Source organism: Pongo abelii, chromosome 3 (assembly GCF_028885655.2).
Source record: "Pongo abelii isolate AG06213 chromosome 3, NHGRI_mPonAbe1-v2.0_pri, whole genome shotgun sequence".
Classification (NCBI taxonomy): domain Eukaryota; kingdom Metazoa; phylum Chordata; class Mammalia; order Primates; family Hominidae; genus Pongo; species Pongo abelii.
The window spans coordinates 171,377,435-171,396,699 of NC_071988.2; the positions used below are offsets into that span (position 1 = coordinate 171,377,435).

At 33.5% G+C, this 19,265-nt stretch overlaps 1 protein-coding gene across 3 annotated transcripts in view; it reads right to left on the bottom strand.

Annotated features, from left to right (window-relative positions):
* The window catches only part of IQCM (IQ motif containing M), a 489,167-nt gene that overhangs the window by 191,159 nt on the left and 278,743 nt on the right, over positions 1-19,265 (bottom strand). For all 3 annotated transcript variants that reach the window (XM_054554570.1, XM_054554569.1, XM_054554571.1), the window contains 2 exons: positions 16,275-16,419; positions 11,610-11,744 (listed from right to left, as the gene is read on the bottom strand). In XM_054554570.1, coding sequence (XP_054410545.1) covers positions 11,610-11,744; positions 16,275-16,419 — 280 coding nt within the window. The remainder of the gene's footprint in view (positions 1-11,609; positions 11,745-16,274; positions 16,420-19,265) is intronic.

A 19,265-nucleotide genomic window follows, 5' to 3' on the forward strand; every position in this document is an offset into this window, starting at 1 on the left:
CTATGTGTTAAACCTTTGCTTTTATTTTATCTAGTTAACTCATCTTACAATGATTAACTCAAATCCTACCCTCTATCTAAGGAACATGTAATTAATACTATATCATCTTAGCACTTGATACATGTGTGAATGTCTAAGCACTTGTAACATTATATGTATGTAGTTATATGTGTGTATGTCTCTCCAGTTATTATGGAGAGTCTGAAATATTTGAACCACATTACTTTCACAGCACATATTAAGTGTTCAAAATATATTATACTTGTTAGTTATATTTACAAACAATTTCATCCAAAAAGACTCTGGATTGCTTCAACCAAGGAAGGTATCCATTAGTATGTTCTCATGAATTTCCTTTCACTTTTTGACTTATTCTTTAAATTATTAACCAGAAAAGAGAATGTACTTTTATCTCTCAGAAGGGTGAAAGCATTAAAGAATACCTACTAAATATCAGAAAAGTGGCAGCCTGCTACACAAAAGTTGTTGACACCACTGCCCAAAACCTTTACATAAGTAAATCCTGGAGCAGGCCATAATGGAAAAGGGATAATCCATAGTTGTAACAATAAAGTATCTAAAATTTCCAGTACTCAACAATAACAACAACAAAATGAGACACGCCAAGAAATGGAAAAGGGTGACCCATACTTATGTGAAAAGGAGTTACTAAAAATTGACTCTGAATGAACTCAGAGGTTAGATTTAACAAAGAACTCAAAGACACTATTACAAACATGTTCAAATAATTATTATACATTATATTTAAAGAATTAAAGAAAAATGTGATAATATTAAAATAGAGATTATAAAGAGAAATAGAATCAATAAAATGAACTAAATGTATTCTAGAGTTGAAAAATACAATAATGAAATAAGAAAAATTACAAAATGGTCTCAGCCACAGGTTTGAAAAGGCAGAAGAAAGAAATAGTTAATTTGAAGGCAGATTAATAGCTATTATCCAATTTGAACAACCAAAGAAAGAAAGATGTAAAAATAAACAACACCAGAGACTTCTGGGAAAACTTTAAGTATACTAACATAAGTATAATGAGAGTTATCAAAGGAAAGGAGAGAGAAGGAAAAGTGAAGAAAAATACATTGGCTGAAAATTGCCAAATTTGAAGAAAAACATTAATCTAAAAGTCCAAGAAGTTCAATGAACCCCAAGTATGATAAACAAACATGAAGTGATCACATGTAAACACACTATAGCCAAAATGTTGAAAGACAAAGGCAAAGAGATACTCTTGAAAGAAGAAAGAGAAAAATGCCTCATCATACACAAGATAACAAAAATAAGATTAATGACTGATTTCCCATCAGAATCAATGGTGGGCAGAAGGCAGTAGAAGGATATATTCAAAATGCTGACTGAAAAATAAAAAAATTGTCAACCAAGAATTCTATATCCAGCAAAAATATTATTCAAGAATAAAGGTGATAAAGACATTTCCAGACATAAAGACATTAAATGAATACACTGCCAGAGACCTGCTGAAAGAAAAAGACACCAGATGGTAACTCATATCCAGAGAAATAATGAAGAGCAAAGGAAATTGTAAATATATTCATATATATATACATATATGAGTATATATATACATTTGCAATATACATTTGCAGATATCTTTTATACACTTATATATGTTAGGTTTATATATATATAACAGTATAAAAGATATCTGCAAATATCTTCTCTTAACTCCTTTCAATAGTATATTATTACATAAAACATAATTATAAAACTATATTGCTAGGCTTATAAATTTCATATGTTACACATATGACAATAACAACACAAAGGAGGAAGGATGACAGGAAGCTGTATTGAAGCAAAGTGACTACGTTTAACTGGAATTATTTTAGTATTTATCTAAAAATATTGTAATAAAATGTATATTGCAACACCTAGAGCAACCACTAAGAAAATAATTATTAAAATATACTTTAAAAATTCCTGGTATAATTATAATGGTACACTAAAAGTATACATACAAAATGCAAAAGAAGGAAGCAAAGGAGGAACATGGGGACAAAGGAGACATGAATCATATACAAAATAAATAGTAAAATGACAGACATAAATGTAGCATATCAATTATTGTACCAAATATGAATGAACTAAAGACTCCAATCAAACAGACTACATTTTTAAAAGATCAAACTCTATGCTCTCTATAAGAAAACACTTTATATTCAAATTTGCAAATAGGCTGAAAGAAAATAAACTATAGACCAAAAAGTAAGAGCTAAGTCATTAAAATACTTGGAAAAATCATAGAAAAAAACTTTTATCTTGTTACAAGCAAAAACTTCTTAGATATAACACCACAAGTATACCCCAGAAAAGAAAAAAAGAAACTGATGAATTAGACTTCATAAAAATTAAAAACCTTTGCTTTTCAGGGATACCATTAAGAAAATAAAAAGATATTCCACAGCCTGGGGAAAAAAATGCTTGCAAATTATATATCTGATAAAGAATTTGTACCCAGAATAGAAAGACGTTAATAATTTAATAATAAGAAAATAAAGCTCTCAATTGAAACAATATGCAAAAGTTCTGAATAGGCTTCTCTATAGAAGATAAAAATGTCTAATGAAAGATGCTCAACATCATTCATTATTAGAGAAATGCAAATTAAAACCACAATGAGATCTTCATAGCAACATTATTCATAACAAAAAGGTGGAAACAACCCCAATGTCCATCAACTAATGAGTAGATAAACAAAATGTAGCTTATTTATACAAAGAAATTTATTCAGCAATAAGAAAGAATATAGTACTTAAAATATGCTACAACATGGATGAACTTCAAAAATATTGTTGAAAAAAGCCAGTCATAGTAGACTACATATTGCATGACTCTATTTATGAGAAATGACAAATCTATAGAGACAGAAGGCAGTCTAGTGGTTGTCTGGGGCTGGGAGTAACAGTACGGATTAGCTGCAAATGGGCACAAAATGATGTTTTGAGGTTAAAATTTTAAATTTTAAATTTAATCTAATATGCTTATGGTTGTACACCGTTGTACATTTACTAAAAATCATTTAATTGAATCCTTACAATGGGTGAATTTTTTAAGATGTAAATTATAACTCAATTGAGATGTTAAAAAATAAAAAGAGAATTGTCCAGGAGTGGTGGCTCATGCCTGTAATCCCAGTAGGCCAAGGCAGACCCATCATCTGAGGTCAGGAGTTTGAGACCAGCCTGGCCAACATGGTGAAACCCCGTCTCTGCTAAAAGAAATACAGAAATCTAGCTGGGCATTGTTGTGGGCACCTGTAATCCTAGCTACTCAGGAGGCTGAGGAAGGAAAATCTCTTGGAACTAGGAGGTGGGGGTTGCAGTGAGCACAGATGGCACCACTGCACTCCAGCCTGGGCAACAGAGCAAGACTTCATCTCAAAAAATAAAATAAAAAGAGAATCTTTATTTCATCCTGATTAAATTGACTAATAAGTGCCAATAAGTCCAGTGGATATCCCAGGTGTTATAGACTGAATTGTGTCTCCTCCCAAAATTAACCTGTTAAGCAACTTTAACCTGTAATGCGACTTTATTTGGAGATATGACCTTTAAAGAAGGCATTAAGGTTAAATGAGGTCATAAGGGTAGGGCCCTACTTCAACAGGACAGGAGTCCCTGTAAAACTGAAGAGATACTGAGGTAAGCCTGCCCAGAAGAAAGGCCATGTGAGGACACAGCAAGAAAACAAGCCCAGAAAAGAGGCCTTAAGGAAAACCAAATCAGCCAACACCTTGATCTTAGACTCCTGATGTTTAGAACTATGAGACACTAAATTATCATTGTTTAAGTGATCTAGTATGTGGGATTGTAGTGAACTATCTACCAGGAAGTGCCAAAGTTGACAGCTAATATTGCAGATCATCTGGACCCCACAAGCTATGTCACTACCTAAAAGACAATAGACTTCATATTGTATGATTCTATTTACAAGAAATTTTCGGAAATGGCAAATCTATAGAGACAAAAAGCAGATCAGTGGTTGGTTGGGGCTGATAGTGGCAATAGAGATTGACTGTCATCCATTCTTATTTAACAAAAACCTCAAAAAAATAGAATGAAATGTCAAATTGCCTGAAATTAAATCTGATGCATGAAGCCTGAAAATATAAAGTAAGTCTTAAACAGTGAGCTTGTGAGCTGCAATTTGCACCAGCAACATATGTATAATGTGATCCTATTTTTATTCTATTAATGAAGAAGATAAATAGCCAAACACATTTAACCAAATGTTAATGGGGGAACTTATAAGATCCTTATAAGAACTGACTACCTATTCTGATCCCTAGTCAGGAGCCTCACGCCATTCTCAAACATAAAGTTGCCAGTGTTCTTCATTTCACCTTTTATTTTTAGTGTGTATTTTCAAAATGTGTTACAATAAGAATGTGTTAAATTTCAATTTTAGAAGTTATTTAAAATAAGGCTATTGTAACATGTTACCTCTGATACGTCTTCATTCTTTTACCATCAGAATTTTTCAGTCTTAAATTTTTTATAATCTAAATTCCTCTATTTTTAAAATATCCTTTTAAATCCCTTCCTAGATAATTAAACTTTATGATTAGAGTGCCTGTTCATGTGAAAAACTTTTAAGAGAAAATCATTATATGTTTCCCATCTAATAACAAAAAGCTATATATTGGTAAAGGAGCAGAAAACGCAGCATTGTTGGTTTGTGGTGGACAAAGCTGTGGTCTGAGGAACAGGAGGCTCAGGAAATAGTTATAGTTTGTCACTAACTAGTCAGAAAACCTAAAATGACTCATATAATATCTCAGGTTATAATTTGTTCAGATGCATAGGATATTTCAGGTTAAACAGAACATAAGTACCTTTCATGTTTTTTAAGATTTTTGTCTATGGCTCCTCACTAAAAATGAACTTATCATTGTTGAATTTTTTTGATTATCTTAATTGCAGAAAATGAACTAAAAGTTCTATTTACATGTTGGAAAAATAGGGGAAAACCTTCAAAGTTCACATTTCTAAAGACTAGACAAAAGTATAAGTAGATAACATACACCCACAATTTATTATTTTCTTTACTTTTTGATATGCTATTCTCTTATTATTAGTTTCATTTATTGGAATTTAAATGGATATCAAGTAATGGTTTTCATGTTTGCATATTCTGCAGCTTTTAAGATCTGCCTACACATGTAGCCTGAAGTTGCTTCATTCTCCAAAAGTAAGATTTTTAGACAAAAATCATGTCCTCAGTCACAAATTTTTTTGTTACCATAGTGATAAGAATAAAGAATGAAAAAAAAAAAGAGCTAAAAATACCTGAAGACAGTTTTAGAAATGTGACCCACTTGATGTCGTACACTAAAGTAGTTAATCAATTGAATTAGTTACATATGCATTCAGGTGAAATATTCTACTGGATGAAAAAATGCGTAGGTTGCACATCTGGAGCTATTATACACAATCAAAGAAGTCAGTATGAATGAAGATGATAGACAATCTAAAATGCATAAAATCAAATTCTTTTAAGAATAGAATATATACCAGAAGCAAATAGGAATCCATTAATTTAGCTCCTTTTTGTATCAATTTTCTGTTGTCTTTTCATTATTTTAGAATATCTCCTCCATTTTAAATTAAATCTTCTTATGCGTCAAAAAGTATTGTAGCTGGATGGAGCAATATAATTAGACATATATTTAAAATTACATTGGAGTGGCCCCTTTCTGTAAAGGAAAGTTTTCCAATCTTATGCATTATAATAAAAATATGCTTTTAAATTAACTTTTCTTTTGAAAATTTTAGTTTAAATAAGAATCTTAACAGACACAATCATTTACAGAAAAATCTAACATATTGCAAGGCATTAAGCTAGTCGGGGAAACATGAATAAAAGGCAGCCTATGCTATCAAGAATGTTTTAATCATCCATCCAATTATGTTTTTATAACATTGATTTTTAAAATGTCTGCACATAGTAAAATGGAAAAAGCATTCACCTTAACTTGAAGAGAGCAAGATTAAAGTTCCAGGTCTATCAATGAGCTTAGAAAAGTCTCTTTCTAAGCCTCAGTTCTCCCATCCATAAAATATGTATAAATGGGCATATCCCCTCCTCTAGCATATAGATCATGATGATAATCAAAAGAGATGATATGGGTAGAAACCAACTGATGACATTCAGTATAAAATCTCTGTTAAAATGAGTCATTATACAATTTTGTTTAATATTTAAACATTTTCAAAATGAAGATAATTATAAAAGTTTATTTTCATAATTAAGAATATGTAAGAATTATTTATGAATAATAGCAAACTTTTATTGTGCACTTACAATGGACCACATATTTTACATAATTATTTCATTTAAGCCTCACGACAGTCCAGTGACTTAGATATTATCTTCCTTTTACAGCTGAAAAAAGTGAGGTATAGAAGGAATAAATAACTTGTCTAAAGACAGCTAGAAAGTGGTAAAGCAGGGAATTAAGCCCAGGCAAGCTAATCACAGAGCCATGCTCTAAATCTAAGCCATTATGATATACTCTAAAATAATGAATAGAGAAAAATACCCCTATGAAACTGTTAATTTGAAAAAAAAATACATATTCTAAATTACTAACACTAGTCATATATGTGTTTTAAGTACTTGATTTCTTGCTGCATTTAATTTTTTAATTTTATTATTATAAGAAAAATGAAAACAACTTAAATGTATAACAATAAATACATTATAGAACATCCATATGGCAGATTACTACTCTGTCAAAAATAACACCGTAAAACCTATTTATAGCTTTGAAACTAATGAGTATTGTTAAACAAAAACAATATGTTCAAACTATATATGGAAAATCTGGATTTTCATAAAATAATGTCATATTGACAGAAAAACTTAGATAAAGAAAATGTTAACAATTGCTATTTCTTCAAAATATTTATATATTTCTATATTTTCCAAACTTTCTATAATAAAACATTAAATACTTTTGTCATTAAGAAAAAGTCACTTAAACAACCTAAACTGAAGCACAAAGTGATGTAGGTGCTTCTACAAATAGATGAACAAATAATTATCAAAGTCTAAAAAGTTGTTCCAGGTACTAGGATACAGCAGTGGCAAAACAAAGTCCATAGGTAAAGAATTGTTTAAATTTGCACTAAGAATGAAAGAAGAGAACTCCAAACATATAATGAAGCATCCATCTTTACATTCTGATTTACTCACACCTTTGTACTAGTATGTGAGCCCTTTCTTTAGATTAAAAAAAAATCCTGAAATGTTTGTTTCACTTCCCTACCATCTCTTCTCAATTACATTGTGGAGACATTATCTCTAAACACAGTAGAAAGCCAGAGCATGAGTATATAAATAGAAAGAAAAGCTAACAAACAAAATCAGTTGCATTTCTCTACATCAACAAAAAATTATCTGAAAAAGAAACTAAGAAAACAATTCCCTTTGCAATCGCATCAAAGAAAATACATTTAGTAATAAATTTAACCCAAAAGGCAAAAGATCTGTACCCTGAAAACCATAAGACACTGATGAAATAAATTGAAGACACAAATAGTTGAAAAGATATATTGTGTTCATGAATTAGACTTTATATTGTTAATATGCCTATACTACTCAAAATGATCTATTGATTCAATTCAATCCATAACAAAATTCCAATGGCATTTTATAAAAACCAAACCTAAATTACATGAAACTATAAAAGTTCCTGAATAGCTAAATAAACCTTGAGAAAGAAAAACAAAGCTAGTGGCATCACATTTCCTGATTTCAACCTATATTAAAAAGCTATTGTATTCAAAACAGTATGATACAGGCATAAAAACAGACAAATAGAACAATGGAATAGAATAGAGAGCCCAGAAGTAAACCCTTGCATTTATATGCAACTAATTTTTGACAAGGGTGACAAGAATACACAATAGGGAAAGGATAGTTTTTACAATAAGTGGTGTTGGGCAAACTTGATAGCCCCATGCAAAAGAATAAAATCTGCTGTTTATTTAACACCATATTTAAAAATTAACTTGACATGGATTAAAGACTTAAATGTAAAGTCTGAAGCCACAAAACTTCTAGAAGAAAACAGGGGAAAAACACTGTGATGGCAATCTTGGCTATGTTTTTTTTTAATATGACCCCAAAAGCACAGGTGACAGAAGCAAAAACAAACAAACAAACAAAAAAGAGTTGGGCACAGTGGCATGTGCCTGTAGTCCCAGCCACTTGGGAGGTTGAGGCAGGAGGATCACTTGAGACCAAGAGTCCAAAACTATCCTAAGCAACTTAGATCCCAGTCTCTATCATAAAAAATAAAAATAATTTTTAAAAAACAAGTGGAACTACATCAAACTAAAATGCTTATGCACAGCAGAGGAAACACAGTCAACAAAACGAAAAGAGAACCTACAGAATGGGAGAAAATATTTGCAAACCATATGTCTGATAAAGGATTAATATCCAAAATAAATGATAAACATACAACTTAGTAGCAAAAATCCCCAAATAACTCAGTTCAAAAATGGCCAACAAACCTCAATAAACATTTTTCCAAAGAAGATATGCAAATGGCCAACATGTATATGATCATCAGGGAAATGCAAGTCAAAACAACAGTGAGATATTACCTCACACCTAGTATGATAGCTATTATTAAAAAGACAAGAGATAGCAAGTATTGGTGAAGAGGTGGAGAAAAGGGAACCTTTGTACACTGTTGGTAGAATATAGATTGGTATACCCACTATGTAAAATAGTATGGAATTTCCTTAAACAATTAAAAATAGAACTACCATAAGATCCAACAATCCTACTACTGGGTATACATCCAAATAAATGAAATCAGTTTGTTAAAGAGATAGCTGTACCTACATTGCAGCATTATTCACAATAGCCAAGATAAGAAAGCAACCTGTCAACAAATGAATGGACAAAAAAAAGTGTTTTTTTTTTTTTTATTATTATACTTTAAGTTCTAGGGTACATGTGCACAATGTGCAGGTTTGTTACATATGTATACATGTGCCATGTTGGTGTGCTGCACCCATTAACATTAGGTATATCTCCTAATGCTATCCCTCCCCCCTCCCCCAACCCACGACAGGCCCCGGTGTGTGATGTTCCCCTTCCTGTGTCCAAGTGTTCTCATTGTTCAATTTCCACCTATGAGTGAGAACATGCGGTGTCTGGTTTTTTGGCCTTGCGATAGTTTGCTGAGAATGATGGTTTCTAGCTTCAACCATGTCCCTACAAAGGACATGAACTCATCCTTTTTTATGGCTGCATAGTATTCCATGGTGTATATGTGCCACATTTTCTTAATCCAGTCATCATTGATGGACATTTGGGTTGGTTCCAAGTCTTTGCTATTGTGAATAGTGCCGCAATAAACATACATGTGCATGTGTCTTTATAGCAGCATGATTTATAATCCTTTGGGTATATACCCAGTAATGGGATAGCTGGGTCAAATGACATTTCTAGTTCTAGATCCTTGAGGAATTGCCACACTGTCTTCCACAATGGTTGAACTAGTTTACAGTCCCACCAACAGTGTAAAAGTGTCCCTATTTCTCCACATCGTCTCCAGCACCTGTTGTTTCCTGACTTTTTAATGATCGCCATTCTAACTGGTGTGAGATGGTATCTCATTGTGGTTTTGATTTGCATTTCTCTGATGGCCAGTGATGATGAGCATTTTTTCAAGTGTCTTTTGGCTGCAGAAATGTCTTCTTTTAAGAAGTGTCTGCTCATATCTTTCACCCACTTTTTGATGGTGTTGTTTGTTTTTTCTTGTAAGTTTGTTTGAGTTCTTTGTAGATTCTGGATAATAGCCCTTTGTCAGATGAGTAGATTGCAAAAATTTTCTCCCATTCTGTAGGTTGCCTGTTCACTCTGATGATAGTTTCTTTTGCTGTGCAGAAGCTCTTTAGTTTAATTAGATCCCATTTGTCAGTTTTGGCTTTTGTTGCCATTGCTTTTGGTGTTTTAGACATGAAGTCCTTGCCCATACCTATGTCCTGAATGGTACTGCCTAGGTTTTCTTCTAGGGTTTTTATGGTTTTAGGTCTAACATTTAAGTCTTAAATCCATCTTGAATTAATTTTTGTATAAGGTGTTAAGGAAGGGATCCAGTTTCAGCTTTCTATATATGGCTAGCCAGTTTTCCCAGCACCATTTATTAAATAGGGAATCCTTTCCCCATTGCTTGTTTTTGTCAGGTTTGTGAAAGATCAGATGGTTGTAGATGTGTGGTATTATTTCTGAGGGCTCTGTTCTGTTCCATTGGTCTATATCTCTGTTTTGGTACCAGTACCATGCTGTTTTGGTTACTGTAGCCTTGTAGTATAGTTTGAAGTCAGGTAGCATGATGCCTCCAGCTTTGTTAAAATGTGGTATTATACACAATGGAATGGTATTCAGCCTTTAAAAATAAGGCAATTTTGTCATTTGTCACTATAAAGATGAACTTGGAAGACATTATGTTAAGTTAAACAAGCCAGATATGGAAACACAAATACTGTGTAGTCTCACTTATATGTGGAATCTATAAAAGTTGATATAAAAGCATAGAGTTGGATGGCAGTTGCCAGGGCTGAGGGTTGGAGTGAATTAAGGAGATGTTGGTCAAAACATACAAACTTTTTGTCTTTCAGTTTGAAAGACAAATAAGTTCTGGGGATCTAATGTACAGCATGGTGACTGTAGTTAATACTGTATTGATTACCTGAAATTAGCTAGAAGAATAGTTCTTATTTGTCCTCACCACACACTCACACTTACATACACAAACGGTGACTATGGATGGTGATGGATATATTGATTAATTTGATTGTGATAGTCATTACACAATGCATATGTATCTCAAATCATCACATTACATCTTTAATATAAATCATTTTAATTTGTCAGTTATACTTTGACAAAGCTGGGGAAAAAAGAAAGAAAAGCTGAAAAGAATCTTAAAATATTAAAGGAAAATTCATCGAGATTTTTTCATGCTTTTGTGACAATTTACATCCCCTTATTAGTCTTTAGTGTAGAGAGAAATCTTGCTCAATTTAACTTATTAAATATTCTCATAAACAATATTTTTTCATGTATTATTTAGAAAAGAAATGATTTTCTGTGAAAGTCTATTATATTGAAATAGCTTACAATGTTTATACATTTTAACTTGACCGTGTTCTCCAATACCAAATCTAACTATGCAGGAGAAAGCCTCCTAGCATCAGTATTTAAAATACGATGGTTTAAAATATACTCAGCTTGATGTAACTTATTTTATATCCAAAAATACTTAAAAACTATAAAAATGAAAACCACCTCTTCCACCTTCCTCCAAAAAAACCTGTATTGTATTAACTTCTTTTAGCCTACTTTTCAAATATTTTCCTTCACAAATATTAAGATCAGATACAAAGAAATTTGAGGGAAAGGATTTATACAAAAAATTTAGTAAAAGTAAGGGAAGGAATGAAGAAAGGAAGAGAACAACAAAGGAAAGTTGGGAAAGAGAAAAGAAAGAAGTTGAAAGGAAAAGAAGGCGGAAAAAAAAAAGAAATGAGAAACTACTCACCTTGATGGACCAGGTCCCAAGTATCATCAATTTGTTTCTGAGTTGGGAAATGACCACAGTCACTGAAGAAATTGGGGAGCTCACTTCTTTCAATTTTTGGCCAATCTTCCCTCTTAGCAAACATTATTTCATAGACTAAAAGGACAAAAATGTAAAGGAAAAAAATTTTTTAAACAATACATCAAGTAAAAACTTTAACTCTAGCTTTATTTTCCTGTCTACCAGTAAGTCTCCATGATTAGTCTAGCACTATGTCAACTTTCTGGCAAAGGTTAGAAGGAAGTGGGCATGTTTCTCTCTCCTCACATTCCATAGTAGTGAAATTTTTACTTGATTCCCCAAGATGAATACTGGCATCTTCTATACTGGCTTCATGACAATTGACCATAAATCCTATAATGTCAACTCAACCATGTCATAAGACAGTTTTTATGTCAGGACTTCTGAGGACCTGACACCTACTGATCCAGTTCACTCTTCATTGTTTATTAGCTGCTCTACTTTTTTCATCTCTTTTTGGCTTTTACTCACATTCTAACTACTTAAATTGGTAATTCTACTTTAGATGGCTTATTCTGTTTCTAAAGTTGGCCTCTAATTGGGAGCAATGTCTACTTTTTGCTCACTAACTTCATGTATTTCTACTTTCACATTTAAGATACTTTGTCACTCCTGGCTCAAGACTACCACAGAAAACCACTCAGTTGGGCCACCTATCACTTATCTCCCATACTTGACTTTAGAAGGGAGTTAGATAATGAGCAAGAAAATTGATGCATACATTTTATAAGTGTAGTTTTCCATAAATAATTTCCTTTTTTCTTTTTTCAAAAAAGTGACACTGAGTTTCTACTTTGAAATATGTTACATTTAACCCCATGAATTGTATAATTGTATCCTGTAAATGTTGATTGTATAAGTCAACATTTATAGGACGTCAGGGACTGCTCAAATACATGTTTAGCTCTGGCTGCCAATGGCAAAGGGCACCAAGGTGGTTTCTAACAGAAGTTATATCATCCTGGCACTCAACCACATGGATTTCAGTTTTTCTATTCATTCATTCATTTAGTTGAGGGAGATAGCTATCAGACATCAACAGATTCAAGACATATTTAGTGACTGTCTAAATATGAATAGCTATTTGAGATCCTAAAACACAGCAGTAAAATAAATGAAAATGTATATTTAGTTTATTTATGGCTATTTGTCTCTTTTGAAATAAGCAAACTAGAGCAGTTTCTTTCAGTGCCCCATCCATATCTCCTTGTCCCTTACTTCTGTGCATGCTAAGTTGACTTTCAATTGCCAGCATCTGCATTCCATTGCCTAAGGGCTCCCTCTGGCTACAGGCCTTCACTCAAACTATCTATGTACCAAGCAGTGGGCCTCAACCACTGACTCAGGGGAGTTGGTTGATAAAGACCCAGCACTCAGGGCAAGTTGTTTACACTGTTTTTTCTGAGTTCCCTAGAGGGATTAAGCTTCAGTTGTCCACATACTAATTTGCTTGATATTGCACTCTTTTTTGACTCCTTTCCCTTCTGTCTCCTTTCTCCATTCCATTAACAGTATTGCCTAGGATTAACTCCCAAGCAAATTAGTTGTACTTGAATTATTGTCTCAGGATCTGATTCTAAACTAAAACAAAAAGAATATCACCTTTTACTTTTGTGATTAAGTAAATGTATTTCTCCTTGAAAAAGTATATAGACCTTTATTAGTTTCTCCTTGAATTAATCATTTTATATGTTTCTCACAAGATAATATTGATATACCTATTAATATCATGACTTTGAAACTGTATAATTGATAACAGTGCCCTTAACCTGTATATTATGCCCTATGAGCAAACTTTCAGCAACATGCAAGGAGAATTAGTATTCAAGGATGACATACTTAGGGTAAATATAAAATTTAAATCACGAAAATTAATGAAATTTTCTGATCATTGAAAGATGCTTAAAAAGGGTATAGGTATCTGCCAAATGTCACCCAATTAGCCATCAACACATGGAAAGGATGAAGAATTTTCTAAGTAACATGAAGACAAATTAGAACTTGCAAATTCTGTCTCTATTGAGTTACTTTACCCCTCAATGTAAATGGATGCTCTGGTTGGTAATTCTTTTTTTTTTTTCTTTTTATTATTATTATTATTATTATACTTTAGGCTCTATGGTACATGTGCGCAACGTGCAGGTAAGTTACATATGTATACATGTGCCATGCTGGTGCACTGCACCCACCAACTTGTCATCTAGCATTAGATATATCTCCCAATGCTATCCCTCCCCCCTCCTCAGTAAACTATCGCAAGAACAAAAAACCAAACACCACATATTCTCACTCATAGGTGGGAATTGAACAATGAGAACACATGGTAATTCTTTAAATTATTCATTTACCAATTTCTGTTCTATTGTTCAGCTCCTATGTTGGACAGACCACCACCTGTCCTAACTGGACTCCTTTATTCTGTTTTTGCCACATGTGAGCCTATTCTCAACAAAATTACCAGAGTGATGTCTGCAACACAAGTTGCTTCATAGTCCTCTGTTCCCAATCCTCCAATGGCTTCCCAATTCTCTCAAGGTAAAATGCAATGGTCTATAAAGCTTGACGTAACCTGTGCTCACCACTACCTTTCCAATTTCATTTTGCTCTGCTTTCCAGTCACAAACTTCATTCCAGTAATACTAGTCTCCTGGCTTTCTCCAAGACTAGCCATCTCCAAATTAAGGCCTTTGTGCTTGCTGCTCCCTCTGCTTAGAACCTTCTTCCCCCAGAGTCCACCTGGCTTATCCCTCACTATCTATAAGACTTTTACTCAAAAAGCTTCTCAGCTAGAAAGCACCAGAGTCCAGGCTGGAAAACAGAAATCACATTATTTTTTTCAAACTGAAGGGATATTTTAGGATGCAAAAATATTGAAATCTGCATTACAAATTGAGAAGGAGAAACCATGGAAAGAAAGTAAAGCTATGAAAAATAAACATTCCATAACATTAAAAAATCAATTTAGTGATAGTTTGGGGTATGAAGAGAAGACTAATTGAGTAAAATAGTAGGAGCATTTTGGAAAGGATATGTGATTTAGAAGTCAGCAGCTAAAAATTAAAGTGGATGGAAAAGAAAATGTGGTCAGTGTAATAACTGTAAAGTTTTAGTATATATTTTGATAAGTATTATAAAATCAGTACGTTTATATCAGATTATATAACATAAACTACGATTCATAAAAAAGTACTAAGATCTTCCTGAATTTTCTACTAGTGGTATGGAGAGTTTATGGGCAAAAGTCTTAAAATCTGACTCTCACTCTCTCTCTCTCTCAGTTCTATAAGTAAAAGGAGTCCAAGTAGCTTCTTAATGGGAGAAGGATTTTCTCTATCTCTGCCTCTCTCTCTCTCTTCTCGCTTTCTCATTCTTTCTTCTTCCTGTCTTCCCATCTCTCCAACACTTTGCTGCTTTCTGCTCTTTTCTCTAGAAACCAGGCTGTTGGGCTGGGCTGGATGAATTGATCTAGGGACGTCTGACTTATATAGAACAACCTCTCTCTCCCTTTTCTCTTTCTCCTCTCTCTCTGACTTCTTCCTCCCTCTACCTCTAGCCATAGAAAAGAAACTATTCTAACTCAAAGAGTTCTGGTTATCTGCAAATAGCTTTTAGCACATAATTTTATCATAACTTAATGAAAACTATCATTTTAACAGATATTTTTGAGCCCTTCTTAGAAACCAGGCATTTGCTAGATAGTACTTACTGATAAATATAACAGACATAATCCCTTTCTTCATGGAACTTACAGTCTTAAATGTAAAATAAATACTGTATGACTAGCTGAGACTACCAACATTTTCACATTTTTACCTTATAAAGCAGTAAGACAATGATTCCAATTAAATATAATTTACTTGTATCATTTTTTTAGTCAAGAAACTGGCACTAATAATCTATCCTAATCCTAAGCAATACTGAATTCATTAAATATAAATATAAATTGGGATCTCTGAAAATTAAGACATCAATGAGATAATTTGTTCTATGAATAGAATTCTAACACTAATAAGCAATGTGTTGTCTAGCATGCTCGGTGTCCATTAACTATTATTCTGGTATAAATACTTAGTTTTCCTTTGTGCAGCTACCCCTCCTCCAATGAAAACAGTTTCTGTACAACTCTCAAGCAAGATTCCCTACCCTCCCACTGCAAAGTGTTGGATTTATGACTCAAGTTATACATATCAGCTGCTGTCTCCCTGGAATATGAATTTAAAGCATAGCAACAAAGAGTCTTTAAGTGGTAGGGGCTTATCTATCCCCCAGAGGCAAATTGAGATTATCCCTTATTTCCTGCTCCCTAGATCTCTGAAGCAGTTGTGTTTCATATTCAGTCTGAAAGCTAATTGTTTCACTATCTTTGCAATATTCTGCTGTTAAATTTCCTTTTTGCTTTGGTTAGCTAGAATGAGTTTTCTGTTACTTGCAGAGGATCCAAATAAATTAATTCAAATATACAACATTCTAATTTAAAATGCATATTGCTTACAGCAATATAAAATATAATCTACCTTTGCTTTCTAAAGGTAATTATATTTAAAATTCCAATGGTTAAATTAACTCCAAACTTAAATTCAAACCAGAAGTGTCTGTATCACTTACATTTTTTTCGGTCCATCCATTCCTCTAGCTCTGCTAAGCTGACAATTTGTCTTGTCCTCCAAAGACCACGTCGATATCTAACACGGTGGATTAGTCTGCCATACATGTTAATAACTGCTTTCATATCCGGTCCATGATCCAAAGCCTACAAAGACAGAAAAGCTCCTTATATATTTCTAGTATTTATATTTAATTTGATTTTGCCGCTTTCATTTAGTCTATTTCACCTAGTTTCTTAGATTATGGGTGTATTTATTGTTTATTGCCTAGGCTGGCTAAATATACGCATTGTAGAGTAACATAATCTCCCTGAAGTTCAGAGATTTCCATTATGAATTGCTTTGTCATTATATATTCATACTTCCCATAGAATAGAGCTTCCAATATCGGCTTCTTTCACAGACACTTCCTATACTTGTGTCCGGATTTCTATAATATGTAGCCCACTCCGCCAGAAACAATGTAGTCTTATTAAGGTATTATTCTGTAATAGATGATTCTTGTCTAAGCAGTCCTCTCTGGGTGCTCAAATTGTTGTCTCTTATTTCCTTTGGAAATTGTACATTCATGTCCTTTACCTATTTTTCCCTGGGCTTTTTAAGGTTTTTTTGTTGTTGTTGATTTCTAAAAATCTCTTTGAATATTCAAGAAATTAACCCTTTTCAGCATATGTGCAAATTTTGTTTTATTAGTTTACCTGTGACTACATTCTTCTGTGTATGCATTTTCAACATTCCACCGACAGTTTTTCTATTAAAGTTTTAAATATTTACCTATTTCATATTTTTTTCTCTTTTCTAAAGAGCTATTCCCTTTTAGTTAACAAGTCAATTATTTTTACGTTTTACATTTTCTGGCTTATTAATGTCTCTATATATCTTTATTAATTCCTTTCTAAATAATATTTAGATTTATTTTCCTGTTCTTGACTTCTTAAAGGCTTAATTTTTTAAATTTTCATTATTTCTTGTTTGTTTAGGAATGTGTTTACATTTACACACTTATCGCTGAGTTGGCTTTCCTTTTCTGTGTTTTGCATACCATATTATAAATGAAAAAAACTGAAGCAGAAAATCTTTAAATAACTTTCCCAAGGCCCCATAGCCAGTAAGTTGTATCATTGGTTTTGAAACTAGCATAGAGGCATTCCAGAGCCCGCTTAATTTTACTCTACATTCCTTTTGATTTAGTGTTTTCATCCTTTTTTTTTTTTTTTTTTGAGACAGAGTCTTGGTCTGTTACCCGGCTGGAGTGCACCTCTGCCTCCTGGGTTCAAGCGATTCTCACGCCTCAGCCTCTGGAGTAGCTGGGACTACAGGCACTCACCATCATGACCGGCTAATTTCTGTATTTTTGTAGAGGTCAGGTTTCACCATGTTAGCCAGGATGGTCTCGATCTCCTGACCTCATGATCTGCCCACCTCGGCCTCACAAAGTGCTGGGATTGCAGGCATGAGCCACCGCACCTGGCCGTGTTTTCATCCATTCTACAAGATTTTTTTTGTTTGTTTCTTTCCTAGCATATTTCATATTACGCATTAATTTTTTCTTTTTTTTCTTTCTTTTTTTTTTTTTTTTTTTTTGAGACAGAGTTTCGCTCTGTCACCCAGGCTGGAGTGCAGTGGCGCAATCTCGGCTCACTGCAAGCTCCACCTCCCGGGTTCACGCCATTCTCCTGCCTCAGCCTCCTGAGTAGCTTGGAATAGAGGTGCCCGCCACCACGCCTGGCTAATTTTTTGTATTTTTAGTAGAGACGGGGTTTCACTGTGTTAGCCAGGATGGTCTCGATCTCCTGACCTTGTGATCCGCCCGCCTCGGCCTCCCAAAGTGCTGGGATTACATGCGTGAGCCACCACACCCGGCCCATATTACACATTATTTTTCTTGTTTCTGTCATGTTATTTTCCGTTTATGTGAAATAATATTTTTTGTTTATTTGAATGACAAATAAATCAGCATAATTTTATTACCTTCCTCTTCTCCTTTCTCCTTCCATCTAATAGCAGATTCTGGATGAAAATGCATACACAGAATCTGCTAATGTCTCTCAACATTTAATAACATTTTTCAATGTGTATTTTTAATCTGCCTTTTGTTCAATAGGCTTTTGTCTTTAAAAAAAATAATAAATTGGTCGCACTTTTGGCACATTCCCAACATATGAATCTTAGTGAGAGGCAGAACTCACTTCCCACAATTTGAAGCCAAAAGTCAGATGCTCATGACTCATACCTCTTCTGTTGCTAGGATGCACACATGTAAACTTCATCCATTATCTCCACCAATCCCAAACTTTGAATGGAAACAAATAATGATTTTAAGAGTGAAACAGTGGGAAATCTATTTGTGTGACAGAGTAACTGTAGTACCAATATACATTTTTCAAGGGCAGCATTTGTGAAGTCAGGAACACCCAGGATTCAGTCTCTGCATCGGACTCTTTCTGTATAGGATTTGGCTGGATAACTGGGAGCTACCCAGCCTTTACTATTCCTTTATGCTTCTGAACTTAGTTCTCTAGACCTCTGTACAATATCCTATTCAACATCTTTCTGCTTAAATCTATAAGTGGATTTCTTTTGCTTATAATTAAGAATCAAGCAGTTTTTTGATTGTATCTTTAAAACCTGAATAGAAAAGTTCCCTCTTGGAATGTGCTACTTGGACAGATGATGTTTCTGAGAAAAGGAAGGGCATTGGGCAACCACCAACTTCAATTTGAGTACCTTTTCCTCTGAATGTAATAACTCTTTTGGGGAACACAATCTATCTTTTAAGGGAGCCCTTTTCAGATCTCAGGCATTTGGAAGGTTACCTAGGGTGTTTCATGGTTAGGAAGTTGAGCCAGAGAAAATGTCAATGGTCCATCCATGTGGTTTTTATTACAGGGAGTGTCCCTCACAGCCTTTTGCATGGCAATATGCTTCAGCTATTGTGCTAGTACATTTCAGTATGTAAATCTTTCACTATAAGTCTAAATATTTCTCAAGG